Below are 20,257 nucleotides of genomic sequence, written 5' to 3' on the forward strand. Positions count from 1 at the left end.
TTGTGAATGGAATTGTTTTCTTAATTTCCCTTTCTGTTGGTTCATTATTGGCATATAAAAATGCAACTGATTTCTGGATATTAATTTTTTATCCTGCTACTTTGCTGAATTCATTTATCAGTTCTAATAGTTTCTTGGTGGAATCTTTGAGATTTTCTGTGTACAGTATCATGTCATCTGCAAATAAAGACAAGTTTACTCTTCCTTTCGAATATGGATGCTTTTTATTTCTTCTTGTCTGATTGCTTTGGCTATGACTTCCAGTACTATGCTGAATAAGAGAGGTGAAAGCAGACATCCCTGTCTTGTTCCCAATATTAAGAGGAATGTTTGTAGTTTCTGCCTGTTGAGTATGACACTGGCAGTAGGTTTGTTATATTTGGTCTTTATTATGTTTAAGTATGTTCCCTCTAATCCCACTTTGCTGAGAGTTTTTATCATAAATCGGTGCTGGATTTTATCAAATGCTTTTTATGCATCTGTTGATGTGATCATATGGTTATAATCCTTCATTTTGTTTATGTGGTGAATCACATTTATTGATTTGTAAATGTTGTACCAACCTTGTATTCCCAGAATAAATCCCACTTGATAATGGCATATGATCTTTTTGATGCATTCCTGTATTTGGTTTGCTAACTTATGTTCATCAGGGATATTGGCCTATAATTTTCTTTCCTTGTAGTGTCTTCATCTGATTTTGGAATTAGGATTATGCTGGCCTCATAAAATGAGTTTGGGAGCCTTCCCTCCTGTTGAATTTTATGAAATAGTTTGAGAAGGGGAGGTGTTCGATGTTCTCAGAATGTTTGGTAAAATTCCCCTGGGAAGCCATCTGGTCCAGGACTTTTGTTTGTTGGGAGTTTTTTTGATTGCTGCTTCAATTTAACTAGGTGTGATCTGTCTGTTCAGATTCTCTGATTCTTCCCAAATTAAATTTTGGAAGATTGCCTATTTCTAGGAATTTATCCATTTCATCCAGTTTGTCAGCATATAATTGTTTGTAATTTTTTTTAACCCATTGTATTTCTTTGGTGTCCATTGTTATTTCTCCTCTTTCATTTCTGATTGTATTTATTTGGGTCTTTTCTCTTTTTTTCTTGATGAGTCTGGTTAAATGTTTGTCAATCTTGTTTATCTTCTCAGAGAACTAGCTCTTGGAATCATTGATCTTTTGTATCTTTTTTTAGACTATTTTTTATTTCTGCTCTGATCTTTATTATTTCCTTCCTTTTACTCAATTTGGGCTTTGTTCTCTTTCAAGTTCCTTTAAGTGTGAAGTTAGATTTTTTTTTTATCTTTTTCTTATTTTTTGAGATAGGCCTGTAATGTTATGAATTTCCTTCTAAGATTGCTTTTCCTGTGTCCCACAAACTTTGGATTGTTGTATCCTCATTTTAATTTGTTTTAAGGTATCTTTTGATTTCTTCCTTGATCTCCTTGTTGATCCATTCATTGTTTAATAACATGTTATTTAGCTTCCATGTCTTTTGTATGTTTTTCTGTGTTCTTCTTGTGATTGATTTCTAGTTTCATAGCATTGTGGTCTGAGAGGATGCTTGATATGATTTCAGTCTTCCTAAATTTATTGAGGCTTGTTTTGTGCCATAACATGTGGTTTCTCCTAGAAAATGTTCCATGTGCACTTGAAAAGTATGTATATTCTGCCGTGGCTGGCATAGCTCAGTGGATTGAGCGAGGGCTGAGAACCAAAGCCTTGCAGGTTCAATTCCCAGCCAGGGCACATGCCTGGGTTGCAGGCCACGGCCCCCAGAAACCGCACATTGATGTCTCTCTCTCTCTCTCTCTCTCTCTCTCTCTCCCCCCCCCCCCCCCTTCCCTCTCTAAAAATAAATAAATAAAATCTTTTAAAAAAAGAAAAAAGTATGTATATTCTGCTGCTTTGGGATGAAATGTTATCTGAAAATATCAATTAAATCCATTTGATCTAGTGTGTCATTTAAGGCTGCTGTCTCCTTATTGATTTTTTGTCTGGAAGATCTATCCAATGAAGTAAAGGGGTGTTAAAATCCCCGGCTGTGACTATGTTTCTGTCGATTTCTCTCTTCATGTCCGTCATGATTTGCTTCACATATTTAGGTACCCCTATGTTGGGTATGTAAATGTTGACTAGGGTTATATCCTCTTGTTGGATTGTTCCCATTATCATTAGATAGTGCCCTTCTTTGTCTCTTACTATAGCATTGGTTTTAAAGTCTATTGTGTCAGACATAAGTACTGCTACCCCAGCTTTTTCCCCCTTTCCATTTGCATGAAATATCATTTTCCATCCCCTTGCTTTTAGTCCGTGTGTATCTTTGATCTGAAATGGGCCTCTTGGTGGCAGCATATATATGGGCCTTTTTTTCTTATCCATTCAGCTACCCCTATGTCTTTTGGTTGGATCATTTAAGCCATTTATATTTAAGGTGATTATTGATAGATGTGTATGTAGTGCCATTTTATTGTTAGACTATTTTCTTCCTCAATTTTCTTCAAGATTATAGGGGGAGGGAGAAAGAGAGGGAGAGAAACATCAATATGTGGTTGTCTCTCGTGCGCCCCCTAGTGTGAAATTTGCACATATGCATGCAGTAGAGGGAAGACAAGGTGAAGAGACATAGAAAGATGGCCATCCACAAGTGAAGGAGAGAGCCTGGGACAGATTCTTCCCTCACAGCCCCAGAAGGAACCAACCCTGTTGACACCTTGATTTAGTAGTTTATCCTCCCGGACTGTAAGGCAATACATTGCTGTTGTTTAAGCTACCTAGTTTGTGATACTTTGTTACAGCAGCCCTAGCAAACTAATAGACTAATTTTTTGTTGATGATTTTGCCTCTGTCTTCATGAGAGATATTGGTCTGTATGTTTCCCCCTTTTTATTATTATTATGTTATGAATATTTATCACAGTGCCTATTCTCTTAATAATTTTTAAAGTATACAATACAGTACTGATAATTATGGGTACAATGTCATGCAGCAGAAATCTTTTCTGGTTTCTCTAGTAAGGTAATCCTGGCCTTACAGAATGAGTTAGGAAGTATTGCCTTTGCTTGTTTTCTAGAGGAGATAGTAGATAATTGGGATTGTTTCTTTTTTAAGTGTTCAGTAGAATTCACCAGTGAACTCATCTGGACCTGGTACTATCTTTTTTGGAATATTATTAATTATTGATTCAATTTCTTTAATAAATATAACCCTATTCAGGTTATCTATTTGTCCTGTGTGAGTTTTTATAGAGGTATTGGTCCATTTTATCTAGGTTATCAAATTTGTAGGTGTACAATTATTTATAATATTTATTATCGTTTTAATGTCTGATAGTGATGGCTCCTCTTTCATTTCTGATATTAGTAATTTGTGTTTTCTTTCTCTCTTTTTTTGTGTTGTTAGTTGACATGGCTAGATATTTAACAATTTTTACTGATTTTCACCAAACTAACTAGCTTTTGGTTTCATTAATTTTTCTCTGTTGTTTTCCTATTTTTTATTTGATTGATTTATGCCCTAATTATTATTTCTTTTCTTCTTCTTAATTTGAATTTAATTTGCTCTTCTTTTTCTAGTTTCCTAAGGTAGAAGCTTAGATTATTGATATTTAGATATTTCTTATGCATTCAATGTTGTAAATTTCCCTCTAAGCATTGTTTTCACAAAAATTTGTATCTTCACTTATTTCACAATATTTTTAAATTTTCTTTTTTTAAAGGTTTTATTCAAATGTTTTATTAAATTTTCTTTTTTTAAAAGGTTTTATTATTTTTAGAGAGAGGAACGGAGAAGGGGAAAGAAACATTGTGTGGTTGCCTCTCATGCGCTGCCCACCGGGTACCCAGCCTGCAACCCAGGCATGTGCCCTGACTTGGAATCGAACCAGTGAGACTTTGGTTCACAGGCTGGTGCTCAATCAACTGAGCCACATCAGCCAGGGCTAAAATTTCTTTTGAAAGCTTTTTTTTTTTGACCCATGTGTTACTAAAAAGTGTGTTGTTTAGTTTTCATGTGTTTTGAGATTTCCCAGCTGTCTTTCTGTAGTTGATTTCTAGTTTGTCTATTGTATTCTGAGAGCATACTTTGTATGATTTCTATTCTTTTAAATATGTTAAGATGTATTATATGGCACAAAATATGGTGTGTCTTGGTGAGTGTTCCATATGAGAACTTGAGAAAAATGTATTTAGGCTGTTATAGGATGAAGTATTCCATAGACATCAATTAGATGCAGTTGATTGATGGTATTGTTCAGTTCAACTATGTTCTTAACGATTTCCTGCCTGCTGGATCTGTCAATAGAGGGGTGTTGAAGTCTCCAGCTATAACAGGGGATTCATTTATTTCTCTTTGCACTTCTATCCATTTTTACCTCATTAAAGCTTGTTGTATCATCTTGGAGAATTTTATGTGATACTTCTCTTTCTCCCTGATAATCTTACTTAATATAGCTACAACTTTTAGTGTTAGCATGGCATATCTGTCTCCATCCCTTTACTGTTTTTTAGAAGATTTTATTTATTTATTTTCAGAGAGAGGGGAAGGGAGGGAGAAAGAGAGGGAGAGAAACATCGATGTGTGAGAGAAACATTGACCGGTCGCCTCTCTCACACCCCCAACTGAGGACCTAGCTCACAACACAGGTATGTGCCCTGATGGAAATTGATCTGGCAACCTTTCAGTTTGCAGGCTGGTGCTTAATCCACTGAGCCAGAGCACCCAGAGCTCCATCCCTTTACTTTTAATGCATACGTGTCTTGAAGTTTAAAGTAATTTTTTAACTTTATTTTTATATTTACACTGTTACAGATGTCCCCTTATCCCCTGCTTTACCCACCCCTCCCACCCCTCTCCTTCTCCCCCTCCCAGCCATCACCACACTGTTATCTGTACCTGTTATCTGTCTATGGGTTGGTTATGCATATCTGTTCTTTGGCTAATCCCTTCACCTTCTTTCATCCAGTCTGCCTTTCCCCCCATCCTTCTGGAACAGCAGTCAATCTGTTCCATGTATCTGAGCCTGTTTCTGTTTTGTTTTTCAGTTTTTGTTTATTAGATTACATAAATAAGTGAGATCATATGGTATTTGTCTTTCACAGACTGGTTTATTTCACTTAGCATACTAATCTCCAGGTGCGCCCATACTGTTGCAAAGGGTAAGATTTTCTTTTTTATATAGCTGCATAGTATTCTATTGTGTAAATGTACTACAGCTTTTTTATCCATGCATCTACTGATGGACACTTAGGTTGCTTCCAAATCTTGCCTATTGCAAATAACACTGCTATGAACACGGGGGTGTGCAGGTTCTTTTGAGTTGGTGTTTCAGGGTTCTTAGGATATATTCCCAGAAGTGGGATATCTGGATCAAAAGTCAATTCCATTTTTTAATTTTGGGGGCATCTGCATACTGTTTTCCACAGACACTTCACTAATCTGCATTCCCACCAACAGTGTACTAGGGTTCCCTTTTCTCCACAACCTTGCCAGCACTTGTTTGTTGATTTGGTTATGATGGCCATTCTGACTGGTGTGAAGTGGTATCTCATTGTGGTTTAATTTGCATCTCTCTGATGGCTGGTAATGCTGAGCAAATTTTCATATGTCTATGGACCATCTGTATGTCCTCTTTAGAGAAATGTCTATTCAGATCCTTTGCACATATTTTAATTGGATTATTTGTCTTCCTAGTGTTATTTAAGTTCTTTATAAATTTTGGATATTACCCCTTTATCAGATGCATCATTGGCAAATATATTCTCCCATACAGTGGGTTCCCTTTTCATTTCATTGATGGTTTCTTTTGCTGTGCAGTAGCTTTTTAATTTGATATAGTCCCATTTGTTTGTTTTTCCCTTTGTTTCCCCTGCCCTAGGAAATATATTGGCAAAAATATTGCTTTAAGAGATGTCTGAGATTTTACTGCTTCTGTTTTCTTCTAGGATTTTTATGGTTTCACAGCTTACATTTAAGTCTTTTATCTATTTTGAATTCATTCTTGTATATGGTGTAATCAAAACAGCCTGCTACTGGCATGGGAACAGGAATATAGATCAGTGGAACAGAACAGAGAGCCCAGAAATAAACCCACACCTCTACGGTAAATATTTGACAGAGGATGCAAGCACATGCAGTGGAGTAAAAACAATCTCTTCAATAAATGCTGTGGGGGGCATTAAACAGGTACATGCAAAAAATGAAACTAGACCACAGTTTACACCATATACAAGAATACAGTGGGTTCTTATAGACAATGTCAGGTTGGGTCCTTTTTTTTTGACACACACTGACAATCTTTTTTCTTTGGTGTATTTAGACCATTGACATTTAGAGTGATTTTTTAAAAGATTTTATTTATTTATAGACAGAGGGGGAGGGAGAAAGAGAGGGAAACATCAATGTGTGGTTGCCCCTTGTAGGCCTCCTCCTAGAGACCTGGCCTGCAACCCAGGCATGTGCCCTGACTGGGAATTGAACTAGCGACCCTTTGGTTCGTAGGCCAGTACTCAATCCACTGAGCTACACCAGCCAGGGCATATGTCTCTTAATTTTAAATGTATCTCTTCTAGACTGAATATTGCTGAGTCTTTTGTTTCAGTCCAGTCTATAAGTCTGTCTTTTAACTGATAAGTTAATTCATGTACATTTGTTGTAATTACTCTTACATTGGGACTTATTTCTGGCATTTCATTTTATACTTTTCATTTATGGCACTCTTTTTTGTTTGTGTTTTCCTTTCCCACTTTCCATTGGATAGATCAAGTTTTCTCCTGCTTTATACAAAGTTATATATTATATTTTCTTGCCCTTTAACTTAAGATCTAAACTGATGTTATTTGCCCCTATTGATAAACACATACAGTAACTGCAACTTCTCTCCAATGAGATAAGTATCTCAACAGGCTCTGTTTCTTATCTTCCACCCACACCTACCCCATCATGGTAACATGATGTAGAAGGTTAATCCTTCGTAGAAGCCATGTTTCCTCCTTTCTTTTATAGTTTCTCCAGGGCTGATTTTGGAAAAAGAAACATAGATCATATTAGTTTGACACCTTGGCAGGAACTAGAAGGCCTCAAAGAAGTTCTGTGGCACATTAACAGCATTTGTCTGACTTTGAATTATCTCACTTTAAGCCATCAACTCGACACATGTAATTAATCAGTTTCCTCCCCCCCATAACAGGTAGAAAATGTGACATTATTGGATCATTTTGCGGGTAAGACACTATCTAATGGGATTCTTTACCTTACTGCAACTCACCTGATCTATGTGGAGGCTTCTGATGCAGCACGGCAAGAAACATGGGTAAGTTCATAAGAAGTTTCAAAGGGTCTTGAAGAGTTGGGTGTATATGCTTTCTAATACAGTACTTTCTTAAAATTTCAAGCAATAAATTGCTGTAAAACCTTTTCTTCAAAGGACCTATTCTAGGGGTCTTTTCATAGTTTGAATTATATGACTTTTCACCCCTCAAGTTATTAACTATAGTCATCTTAGTCATTTTCAATGGCTTGGGAGTTTTCCTCAATACTTTTAGCCAGAGAAGCCTCTGCTCCTTTTCTGAGTCTTGTCAATAAGCATCCCTATGAACCAGAAGTAATTTAAAGCCCTGCTACCCATAAAATGTGGTCCAATAACTAGCAGTATCTGTTTCACCTGGGAGCTTATAACAATGCAGAATCTCAGGCCTAAGATTTTGAAATTTCTAGAAAGCTCTCAGGTGATACTGGTGGCCCATGGTTTATACCTTGGGTATCAATGGTTTAGACCATCTCTCTGACCTAAGACAGGGTGTGTGTCATGTGTATGTTTCCTGTTACACTTTTCAACAATGTTTCCTAATTAGCTTAGTACCCCTAACATTGCTTTATGCCTTCCCCATCCTAAAGTAGCATCATTTAATCATAACTTACTCATTAGCCAGATTGATGCTTAGAAGTCTTTATAAGAAGTACAATATGCTTCAGGTGTATAGCATGGTATAGTGATTAAGACCACAGGCTGTAGAGGCAGTCTGTTCAGGGTGCAATCCCAGAATTAACATTTACTACCTTTATAATCTTGGGCAAATTTATTTAAGTTTTCTGTGTTTCACTTCCCTCATTTATAAAATAAGGATACTGATAATAACCTTGTTATGGGAATAAAAATTTTAATGTTTTAATGGCTTGAAACAGTGTCTGGCTCATGATAAATACTATTGAATAAGTATAAGTTAAACCGAATATACATATGAAATAAGTACAGTTGATGCTTGAACAGTGTTAGGGGGTACCAACCCCTATGCAATTGAAAATATTCGTACAACTTTTGACTCCCCCAAAACTTAACTACAGTCATCCCTTCATATCAGAGGATGATTGGCTCCAGAATCCTCTACAGATACCAAAATCTGTCAATGCATGCCATTTTATATAAAGGACTTAAGCATACAGTTTGCTGTTTACACTCATGGATTTCCAACAATGGATTAAAAATATTGTTGTGATTGAATCTGTGGATGCAAAACCTATGGAAACACAGGGCCAACTGTTTGTTGAAAAAAATCCACACATAAAGGGACCCTACCCAGTTCAAATCCATTGTTCAAGACTCAACTGTATTTTAATACCTCCTTTTTTAAAACAACATGAGCTTTCCCCATTTGATATTGTACGTGCTCCCTTTGGTGTGATGAAAAGAATGCCAAAAGAGGAATCAGGAGACCTGGTTCTAGCTAGACTCAGCTATGCACTACCTGGCTATATGGCCTCAGGTAAGTGACTCTTGCTCTCTGGGCTCCCATTTTCTCATCCCTAAAATGAGGTGGTTAGATTATATAATTATCAGGGGTTCTTCCATTTCTAACAGTTCAGGAGACATTTCTTTTTTTTAAAGATTTAATTTATTTATTTCCAGAGAGGGAAGGGAGAGAGAAAGAGAAACATCAATGTGCGGTTTCTGGGGGCCATGGCCTGCAACCCAGGCATGTGCCCTGACTGGGAATTGAACCTGTGAATGCTTTGGTTCACAGCCCACACTCAATCCACTGAGCTACGCCAGCCAGGGCTTGAGACATTCCTTAGTACTGTGCCATGAGCCTTTTCCCCTTTCTACCTGCATTTATAGACAGCACTCATTTCCCTAATTATGTTCCTATTGGGTATTATTTGAAACCCAGGGGGCTAGATCTAGATGGCAAAACTTATATTAATCATTTCTATATATCAAAGGAGGCTTATTTACCCAATTAGTATTATTACTGAAGTTCTTCTCAGCCTTCATCAGCTTCACTTTCCTCCTCTTCCCAATTCACCACTTTTTTGCCTGTTACCCGACCTTGACGATTAATATTTTACTACTCAAACACACATTCATGTGTTGATCAACAGGGCTTTTGATTTTCCTGAAATTTGATGTATTAATCCCTATTACATTATCAGTAGTTTTTTTGACCCCTCTAGAACTGCCATGGCAGGAACTGAGTTTGACAAAGCAATTAAGACAGAAATTAAAATGGAAAATCCCTGCTAGGAATATATGAGTGGTCCCCATACCTACCCCATTCATAGATGGTGGGTGCAATTGAAAGAGATCCAGGGAGAGATAGCTTTTCCAAAAAAATTAGGGCTGGGGCATGGCATGTGCAGAATGAAGGAAAAGAAAAGACAGTGATGATCAGAAGGCCATTCCAGGTACAGGGCAGGGAATCCAAAGAATGAAAAGATTACATTCAAGTCCTAGTTGCAGGAAACATTACAGGCACAGATAGGAGGAGAACATTAAAGGCTAAAATGTAAAACTATGATTCCACAGTTTTTTGAATCTATAAAGAAAAAAATTGTATTATCTGGACACAATTCCTTTTTACCAGTTTACTTTCCACACATTTCCTTTTGCTGGCATCAGCATGGACAAGAATGATGCAACTAAAGATTTAATCATCCTTTAAAAAACCATATTCCTTAACCTGTACTCCCATGGGACACAACTTTATTAACTACAGTATAGTGCTTATGTATAGTTCCTTTAGTAATTAGTCTTATAGGCTCTACTCATTTCCTAAGTTACATAGGTCAGCTTTTCCCCCATTTAATTTTTGCTTTACTGTCACTAGAGTGTAAAATATGAGAGAGACATTTTCTCCCCAATACTTCTAGTTAAATCCTAATTCCAGGACTAGAGTTTTTAGAATTCTTAGAGAAAGAACCCTGGACTTGGAGTTAGATTGCCATGATTCAAGTTCTGTTTGTGCACTTCTTGGTTGTGTGACCTCTGATGAGGAATTCACTTCTCAGATCTTTGGTTTCTTCATTCCTGAAATGAGATCATTATACCTCAAAGGGTTATTATGGGGATTAAATAGTTAGTGGTCATGGATAACCTCATGAGAAATAAAGCACAATATAGCTATTAATTTTAATTAGTAATTTAGTAGAACAAAAGAAAGTCCTGTTTTTCTCTGTGACAATTATTCTACCATGATTGTAAACTTTACCATAGCATGCCAGAAGCCATCTGTACTGAGCCAATTTACAATTGCCCCAAACCTGGTAACTTTATATTCCAAAGGAGGGAGAAGTTTTATAACACTGCAATTTTCTTCTCATTACTTTAGCACTATTTACTTCTATTTGAGAGAAACCCAGCTGTGCCTTACAAAGGATGGTTGATGGCTATATATGTGATCACAACTCTGGTTTTCTGTTACCGTTACTGAGAGTCAAGGCCACTGATAATGATAGAACTTATGCATGACTGTGAATTTATTTTGGTTCTTTTCTGTTTTGCAGATTGCAGTGCATCACATTGCCACTGTGGAGAAGTTACCTTTAACTAGCGAAGGCTGTCCCCTGATTGTGCGCTGCAAGAACTTCCTGGTGGCCCACTTTATTTTAGACTCTGACACAATTTGCCAGGAGGTTTATATTTCACTGCTCAAGCTTTCTCAGACAGGTAGTTATGATAGTATTTTTATCTAAAATCATTTTAGATTTTTTCCCCAAAAACTGCATACTAGAAAGATCATGGGCTATGAAGTTAAACAGGGCAGAGTTTGCATCTGGGTTCTGCTCCATGGTATTTGGACAAGTTATATAGCCCCTGATTACAGCTTCCTTGTCTGTAAAAGCAACAGTATAAGCTCCCCTCAGGGGTTGTTTTGAGGTTTAAATGCATTTGTGCATTTTACTCTGTACTTGCTATATAGAGTAGATATGTGATAGATGTTATCCCCTTCTCTTTCCCTCCCACTTTTTAAGTATAATATTTACTTGTGGGCCTCAGTCACCTCAGTCTCCTCAGACACTGTCACCTTAGGCTTTGCCACCCCCACCTGGATCACCTGGTATCCATCATCTGTCCTGTGGGCACACCATCTGGGCTATCTAAAAAGAGAGATCTTCACACAGTTCCATGTAGGTGGGCTCCATGACAAAGTCAGCCCTCCTATAAATCACCAGTTCCAGTTCCATTTATGATGCTCTAACTTCCTATAGGTCTGAACATTTTTGTTTATGAATCTCCTCTGACTCTTAGAGCCACTTATGAGGGAAGGGCTCTCTTGAGGTAGACAAGTCAGTTGAGCAACCCTCTGAAGAAAGGTGGTTCCCATTCTAAAGGTGGTAAGTCTTGGCCTGGGAGAAGTTAGCAGGCCCAGCTATAAGGTCTTGATATGCAAAATGACGACAGACTAGGTGGATGCTACACTCGCCTCCTCCCAGGACCAAACTGAAATTACAACTAAAGTATAGAACAATCATCCTGAATAACCAACTGAAGGCTAGCTGAAGAGAAGTCTTATAACCAGGGATTTACAGAAGAAGCCACATTGAAACTAGTCCAAACAGGTTGCTGAGGGACAGTCACAGGAAACACCAGAGTACCTCACAAGAGACCCAGAAACAACACACCAAGTAGCCAGCTTCAGACAACATCAGAGCAGGATTTAATAAGCTTCATAGGCAGCATATCCAAAGGGAGATCTTGGCAGGCACCAAATCCTGCTGAGGCAAACTCCGCTTAGTGTGGTCAGCAACAGCACAGCAGCTCACATGCCATGGTCTGGGTTGAGCCTCGCAGTCAGCCAGCCTGTGGGTTGATCCCATACACAAATGGGCCAATAGCAATCAATACTCATTTACAACAGGAGGGCCCACATTACCTACACAAGGGGTGTTCCTGGAGCACCCAGCTCAAGCGGTTAGGAGACTGTACCACTGCACCCCACAGGACCCCTAGTACATAATGCATGAGGCCACCCCAGGGAGACTGGGAGTCATAGCAGATGTACATAAGACATAGAAACAAACACAAACAAGGAGCCAACATGGGGAGAAAAATAAACAGCCCAAAATAAAAGAATAGGAGAAATCTCCAGAAAAAGAGCTAAATGAAATAGAGGCTATCAATTTATCAGATATTGAATTCAAAGTAATGGTTATAAGAATGAACAACAGCATGAAAAAGGACATGGAAACCATAAAAGGACCAGTCAGAAATGAAGAATACAATATCTAAAACAAAGAATGCACTGGAAGGAATAAACAGTAGGTTGAATGAAGCAGAGAGTTGAACTAGTGATTTGGAAGACAAGGTAGAAAAACACCGGATCAGAAAAAAGAAAAAACGAATTTAAAAAATTAGGATAGTTTAAGGGACTTATGGGACAGTATCAACCATAACAATGTTCACATTGTAGGGGTACCTGAAAGAGAACAAGGGATCAAGAAACTATTTGGAGAAATAATGACCAAAAACTTTTCCTAACCTGGTGAAGAAAAAGAGAGTCCCAAACAAGATGAAACCAAAGAGGCCCAAACCAAGACACATTATAATGAAAATGGAAAGGTTAAAGATAAAAACAGAATCCTAAATGCAGCAAATGAAAGACAGTTACCTACAGTGGAGCTCCCATAAGACCATCATCTGATTTCTCAATAAAACATTTCAGGCCAGAAGGGACTGGCATGAAATATTCAAAGTGATGAAAAGCAAGGACTGACAATGAAGACTACTTTTTCTATCAAGGCTATCATTTAAAATTGAAGGAGAAATAAAGAGCTTTCCAAATAAGAAAAAGCTAAGGGGGGTTGTTACCATGAAACCAATATTACAAGAAATGTTAAGGGGCCTACCTGAAGAAGAAGAAATAGGAGGAGGAGAGGAACATAGTTAAAATAATAAAATGGCAGTAAATATGTACCTATCAATAATCTTCCAAAACTGAACCAGGAAGAATTAAAAAAATGGAATCGGCTGAATACAGCTAATGAAATTGAAACAGTAATAAAAAAGAAAAACTCCCAGCAAACAAACCTCCTGGACTGGATGCCTTCACAAGGAAATTTTGCAACACCAGCCAGGGCTGAAACCTGCATAATTTTCTTAACCAGTGTCATCCCAGTAAATTCAATAAATAGGAAATGAATTTTTAAAAAGTTTTAACTTGTAAGCCCTGGCTGGCGTAGCTCAGTGGATTGAGGGTGGGCTGCGAACCAAAGTGTTGCAGGTTCAGTTTCCAGTCAGGGCACATGCCTGGGTTGCAGGCCATGACCCCCAGCAACCGCACATTGATGTCTCTCTCTCTCTCTCTCTCCCTCTCTCTCTCTCTCTCTCTCTCTCTCTCTCTCTCTCTCTCTCCCTCCCTCTCTCTCTTTCTCCCTCCCTTTCCTCTCTAAAAATAAATAAATGAAATCTTTTTTGAAAAGTTTTAACTTGTGAATGTTTTTCATTAGTTCAGGAAGGAATTCTGCTTTGGAGTAAAATCTGTTTCCTGTTGTCTCAGAAGCTTTCTGTTTGGCCCACTCTTCCCACCCCGATCTTCAGTTCCAGCTAGAAGACTAGGGCTTTTTATTAGAGTCCTTGATAATGCAGTTATCTCTGTTTCCTCCAGTTTACCCTCTCATCCTGCAGCCCCACCTCTAAGGCCGATCCATCAGCTTCATCTGATTTTAATCTGTGGGATTTTTATGCTCTTAATTTTCTCTCCAATTTTCTCTCACCCTTTACCCAGAATAATTTACAAGAATTTGCTGGTATTTTTTTTTTGACAGAGGTTACCTGTCAGCTGGCCCAACACTTTATAAGGCCTTGGCAGATTCCATCCATCTCTGGAAAAGTTGTTGCCACATAAATTAGGCAGATGAGTTATTGGTTGCATGTTGCATCCTGTGAAGGGAGAAGTGGGGTTGACTGGAAGAGAAGAAATGACCATTTATCAGCCAGAAGTAGGAATTGGCTTGATAAACAGATTGGAAAACAGTGTTAATGTTTTGCAACATGTTACAACAAATAGTACTCTCAGGATATTGGAGCTCAGTTAAAAAAAAAAAAAAACCCAACAACTTTTGTAAGGACCACTTCCCCAACATGTGAATCCCTGAAGCTTCATCTCAGTATATTATCCAACAATTCACAGCAAGCCAGATAGAATGTTCCTGCTTTGTGTTGATATCAGAAAAATTCAAGTCATTTTTAAAAGAAAACTCAAAAACAATGTTCCAGTTCTTATTCCTTACATCAAGGCAACCTTGTATACAAGCCATTGTCCTTTTCTGGGGCTGTTTGACAAACATTTCCTTTGGAAGAAAGGAAGTCTATCCTTTGTAAGCATTATTTGGTGTAAAATTTCAATCATTATTTCTTGTTTTTGTGTTTATCTCCATTATCCAGTATTATTTGAAGATCTGTATGCTTTTTTTTATAATCCCAAATCTACAAAAGAGATGAGGGAAAATGGATGGAAGCTGATTGACCCAATATCAGATTTTGGGCGTATGGGAATACCCAACAGGTACTGGACCATAACAGATGCCAACAGAAACTATGAGGTAATTTTGTCATTGTTTTTTTCTTTTAGGTCCATTTAATTAAAACAGAAGAATGTTAGCAAACAAGGTTTTGAAAAAAGAAAAAATCATAATCTCTCCTTTTCATTTAGCATGTAGTCATGCAACAAACATTTCTTAAGTATCTATTGCACTCAAGACACTAAGTAAGAGTTCTCATAGTCTAAAGCAGAGAGTGCTGTGAGAGCATAGATGAAGGATATGGAGTTCAGACTGGGAAGCCAGAAACAGTCTGATGATTTGGGGAAAAGCACAGAGGAGGAAATCTGTCTTCATTTATACAGGGAGAGAAGGAAAGAGGTCAGGAAGTGAAGTGAGATCATGAAGGGCTTCATAGCCAAATTAAGGAATTTGAACATTATCATCCTGCAGGCAGTTAGGAGTCAGTAGAGTATTTTAAGCTGGAAGGTAATGTGAATATATTTGTATTTTAGAAAGATAACTTCAGTAGTAATGTGGAGAGTTGGTTTGTTAAGAATGCGGAAGAATGATATGAGAACATGAACTAGGGCAATGAGTATGGACGGAAAGGAGGAGATGGTTTGAAGAGATATTCAATTGGTACAATCAAAAGAACCTGGTGACAGAGTCATGTGGCTGGAAGGAGAGAGAATTTTAGTATGCATCCCAGGTTTCCTGGTTTCTGGCTTAGGTGACCAGGTAGGTGATGGATATGTTAACCAAGATAAGGAGCATGAGAAGAGGGCAGTGTCTTCAGTTTTAGACTGAGTTCCAAGTGATTCAAAAGATGTCAAGTATATATTTAAGTCTGGATCTTAAGAGAGAGGTCTGGGAATTTGTTGGTAGTTAGCGGGACCAACCCTCAAGTTGAGCAATTCATTAGGAGGACTCACGGCACTAAGCATATAGTCATAGTTGTGGTTGTGATTTATTAAAGTGAAAAGATATAAGACAAAGTTAGCAAAAGGAAAAGGGGCAAAATCCAGAGAAAACCAGGCACAAGTTTCAGAGTTCTCTCCCAGTGGAGTCACATAGGACACCCTTAATTCCTCTAGTACAAACTGTGACAACATGTGGAAAATGTTGCCTATAGGGAAGCTTATTGGATAATCAGTGCCCAGAATTTTGGGTGGGTGGGGCAGCTGGTCACATAGGCACTCTCTGCCTAGTATATACCAAAGTTTCAGATGCCCAGGAGGAAAAAAAAGTGCTTGGCACAAACCACATTGTACAAACAGTTTAGGCACAATTAGTCACTGTTATCAGTCAAGGGATGGTGGGGACCCTTCCAAATTCAAGTTCTTGGGCACCAGCTGAAGGCCAGACTTGCAAGCAGGCCGTTCTAAGGATAGCAGTCCTTGACTGCTTGCTGTGAAAACTTTCCTGCACAGGGAGTAATTGGTGTTTAAGTGGTATCTCTGAATTGTTGGATCTTTACTTACAGTTTTTTTACTGTCATTGAAAGAAAAATCATAATGGCTTTCTGATAACCATTTTGAATATCTGCTAGCAGGGCCATTTGCGAGGTGGCTTGTTAAGGTCATACTTGACAGAAATGAGTAGAGGTAGGGTGAATTCTTTTTGGTTCCAATATGTGTCTAAGTCTCCCAGATGAGCTCTGAAATGTCTGTGTTGGCACCTTGGATGCATGTGGCTCTCTGAGTTGAAAGGGAAGCTCCATTTATTTCTCTTTATATGACTCACTCCTCCAAAATTTAAGTCCAGGTAAGAGGATGGTTATAGAACTTTTTCTCTGTCAGAGTTCTGCATTGTGAGGACATTAACTTTAATTAGTTACATAGAACATTGAATCTGATCTACCTCAAACTTTCCACATGTTTATATTTTTATTTGATCCATTGTCAAATGTTTATGGGTGTTCTTTACTTAGAGTAGTGATTAGAGCTAACTTGGCAATGTCAAGTCTGTGCTATTATAATATTTTATCACTGTCTCTTTAGAAAGATATATTTGGTAACCACTAAAAGCTGGTGAATTTGAGAATATTTATCAGTCTTTTTGTAGAGCAAATGTCACACCTAAAACATCAACACTTCCACCCCCAGATTAGTGTGTTAAAGGCCCTCAAGATGTTTATACTAGGAGCCCAGTATGCATTTTAAGAAAGAGTTAATCATGTTCTCTTCTTTTATACCTGTCTGCTTTATATTTGAGTATATTTGTTTTAATATACTTACTTACAATAGACATTGGTTGCTTTGATAAACAAGTGTACAAGTTCCAGGATAGGGTTATATGTGTGTTTCTACCCATAATGTGCATTTCTACCTATATTGTTGGTATGTTTTGTTCTCATGTGACTTAATACCTTCCTTTCTAGAAAATAATGGCATACTTGGCAAAGCTATTACACCAAGGATATTTATATTCCTATTTCTAAGGAATGGATGATTCTGGGTGATAAATAGCAGACAGCTAGTGTTTGAGTAATTGCTATTCCAACCTGCTGATAGCAAATGAAAAATGTAAAAAATAAATATCTTGAGTTAAAAAAATTTGAGTTTTCTTTTAGATATGCAGTACTTACCCTCCTGAAATAGTGGTTCCTAAGTCTGTAACCTTGGGAACGTTGGTTGGAAGTTCGAAGTTCAGAAGTAAAGAACGGTTACCTGTGCTCTGCTACCTCTACAAAGAGAATAATGTGAGTTGAGCAAACTTCTCTCATGAGAACTAAACTTGGCTCTAGAAGACCTGGGTTTCAGTCCCACCACTGCCACTTCATGGCTGTGTGACCTCAAGCAGGCTACTTCCCTGAACTTTTAGTACTCTGAGGGTTTTTAAGTGGCTCACAAGAGGGAAAAATATATGTGTACTTTGTAAATTGTAAAGTGTTGTGCAAATGTTAAGTGGCATTTTTAGTGTGCTCACTTGTTTCTTTCCTCCTCTGTGGTCTCCAGCTTGAGGGGAAGTTGTTGAATGAAAGGATGTTTGAGGACTCTGGCCTTTTACTGGAACACAGATGTCCTTGATTCTTTCTCACTACTTTTAATATGATTTAAGGTAGTGGGAAAAAGCACTTAACTCCTTCATTTGAGTCCCCTTCCATAGGAAGGGATAATAGTTCTTGCCTCTTGTGGTCGTTCTGAGATCTAGAGTTAGGGAAATAGTCATTTTCTCAAGTAGGTAAACTATTCAGGTACTAAAAGAGTATAGTGAAATGAGTGGGTGTTTTTGTGTCAAACTATCAAAGTGAGTAGCCCCTTAAAAACCACACTATAGTGCAGTGCAGTCCATTAACTACTCATTACCAAGCATACTTGCTAAATAGCTGTTTTATATTGACACGGCTTTAAGCAAACTAGCCCCTCTGATTTGACATTAATGCGTGAACCCTGCTCTCTTAAGACTAAATCCCTGCCCTATCTTGAAATCTGCTGCCATTTCAAGCCTCTGGTTTATATGAGTGATATGACTGGGACTCTAAAAGAGCAGGGCAGTTGCAGAAAAATACTAACCTAATACATATTGAGAATACAATTTTATTGAGGAAGCACTCAAGATGTGGTTTTCCTATAGTCTGGATTTGCTAAGACTAGGTTGAGAATCCTCACCGTGTATAAGGGGAAAAAAGACTACAGTCGTCCCTTGCTATATCATGGTTCATTTATTGCAGCTTCACTGTATCACGGTTTTTAAAGCCCTCACTGGTGAGTAACCATATAGAATATTATATGTTGTTAAAATTATGTAGGTTTAAGAGTGTAGAAAGTGTTTAAGAGTATATGAAGTGTTTATAAGAGTGTGGGAAAGGTTAATAAGAGAGTGGGAAGGGTTTATAGGAGTGTGGGAAGAGTTTATAAAGCCTTAAAATAGATATAAATAATAAAATAAATAGAACGCTGCTACTTTGCTGATTTTCACCTATCGCAGGGGTCTCTGGAATGTAACTCCCGCGATAGGTGAGGGATCGCTATTCTGAGCATCAGTTTGTGGTAACACAGCTCACATGCCTGGGGAAGGCAGGAGACTGAGCTCAATGTCAATGGAACAGCTGGGCTTCAAAGCTACATCTTTCTTTGCTTCACTGTCCTGAGTTGGTTCATCTTCTTTCTCTGCTTCACTGTCCTGAGTTGGTTCATCTTCTTTCTCTGCTCACCAAACCTGGGATCAAGGAGGCTTTTTGACCACCTGTGCATATGATCCCTCAAATGACACATTTTTTCCTTACAGGCTTCCATTTGCCGCTGTAGCCAGCCTCTGTGTGGGTTTTACACTCGCTGCGAAGATGACGAGCGCTTGCTAGAGGCTATTGGACAAACAAACCCAGGGAGCCAGTTTATGTATATTATAGACACAAGACCGAGGGTATTTATCAGTGACCTCTTTGATATTCTTACTTCACTCATTTTGTAATCCCCATTCCTACATGTTGAGCTTTGCGGTGTTATTGGGAAAGTTATGTTTGTGTATGTGGGCTTATTGTGTCATACATTGTGTAAAATCATTTTCGCAAGCCATTGGGAGCCCATTTTTGTCGCCTGTCACTCACGGTCAAGCAAGACTGGGAGAGATCCTTGATGCTTTCAAGGGTACTTTGAACAACCTGGCCTTACCACCTCCTGAATTTGTCACATCTGAATTGAACGCCCAGAGGCTCTTTGATATTCCCTCCTCTTTATCACTAAATCTATTCATCAGTTAGAATTTTCAGTATTTTCCTTCTGTGGTATAAATTTACTATCAGATAAAGCACTTCAACTTAACACTGGCAACCTTAATACCAACATATCTTTTTGTAAGTAATGTACTAAACCACAGTGGGTGAATGATTATTTTGACATCTCCTCAAGGAATCGGGTTCACAAATGTCACTACTATATGATTAACAGAAATTCTTTAGTTTATGTGGTGGTAATTATTTTAGCACCCAGCACTATTCACTGATTAAGCATTTCCCAACTCAATGAAGTGAAGTTTAAATCTTGGTCCCAGAAAAAAAAAAAAAAGAAAAGAGCAAGAACATAAGGTTGCCATGGATTTTGGCAGTGGACATGGCCCTAGTGAAATTGTTTGATCATGTCAAGGGCCAGATACTGTGTGGTCTGTTACAGTGTGTTTTTCCAGGCTCTGTCCCTTTCAAATGTGAGTGTGACAGAAAGGAGGGTCCTTAGATCAACCTAAGTATCAGCCCAAACTCGTCTTCATTAATTCGTTGACCTTCCTCATTTTGTCTAGCTCTGTAAGGGATTGTCGAAGAATTAATTGTGTCCCATGAGGCAAGTAAAGGACAGACTCCCTTTTCTTAAAGGATGTCCTTTATAGAGACAGCTCCAGAAAGAAATATGTTTGTGATTTGATGTGCGGAGTGTGGCTGACTAGGAGGTTTCATTGTTCACTAGTGATTGCTAAGTCAGTGATTCAGATATAAGCCTAAGCCAGGTGGTTGTGGCATCATAGTTAAGCAACTGGCTGTGCATGAAATCAGATTGTGGCCTTAGACAGCTACCT

General features: G+C 38.1%; 1 protein-coding gene across 1 annotated transcript in view; it reads left to right on the forward strand.

Annotated features, from left to right (window-relative positions):
- MTMR8 (myotubularin related protein 8) overlaps nucleotides 1-20,257 on the forward strand; it is a 61,564-nt gene that overhangs the window by 10,799 nt on the left and 30,508 nt on the right. Inside the window, exons 2-6 of the mRNA XM_028522983.2 lie at nucleotides 7,182-7,304; nucleotides 10,772-10,934; nucleotides 14,652-14,809; nucleotides 17,322-17,450; nucleotides 18,980-19,114. Coding sequence (XP_028378784.1) covers nucleotides 7,182-7,304; nucleotides 10,772-10,934; nucleotides 14,652-14,809; nucleotides 17,322-17,450; nucleotides 18,980-19,114 — 708 coding nt within the window. The remainder of the gene's footprint in view (nucleotides 1-7,181; nucleotides 7,305-10,771; nucleotides 10,935-14,651; nucleotides 14,810-17,321; nucleotides 17,451-18,979; nucleotides 19,115-20,257) is intronic.

This window comes from Phyllostomus discolor, chromosome X (genome assembly GCF_004126475.2).
Source record: "Phyllostomus discolor isolate MPI-MPIP mPhyDis1 chromosome X, mPhyDis1.pri.v3, whole genome shotgun sequence".
In the NCBI taxonomy this organism is placed as follows: domain Eukaryota; kingdom Metazoa; phylum Chordata; class Mammalia; order Chiroptera; family Phyllostomidae; genus Phyllostomus; species Phyllostomus discolor.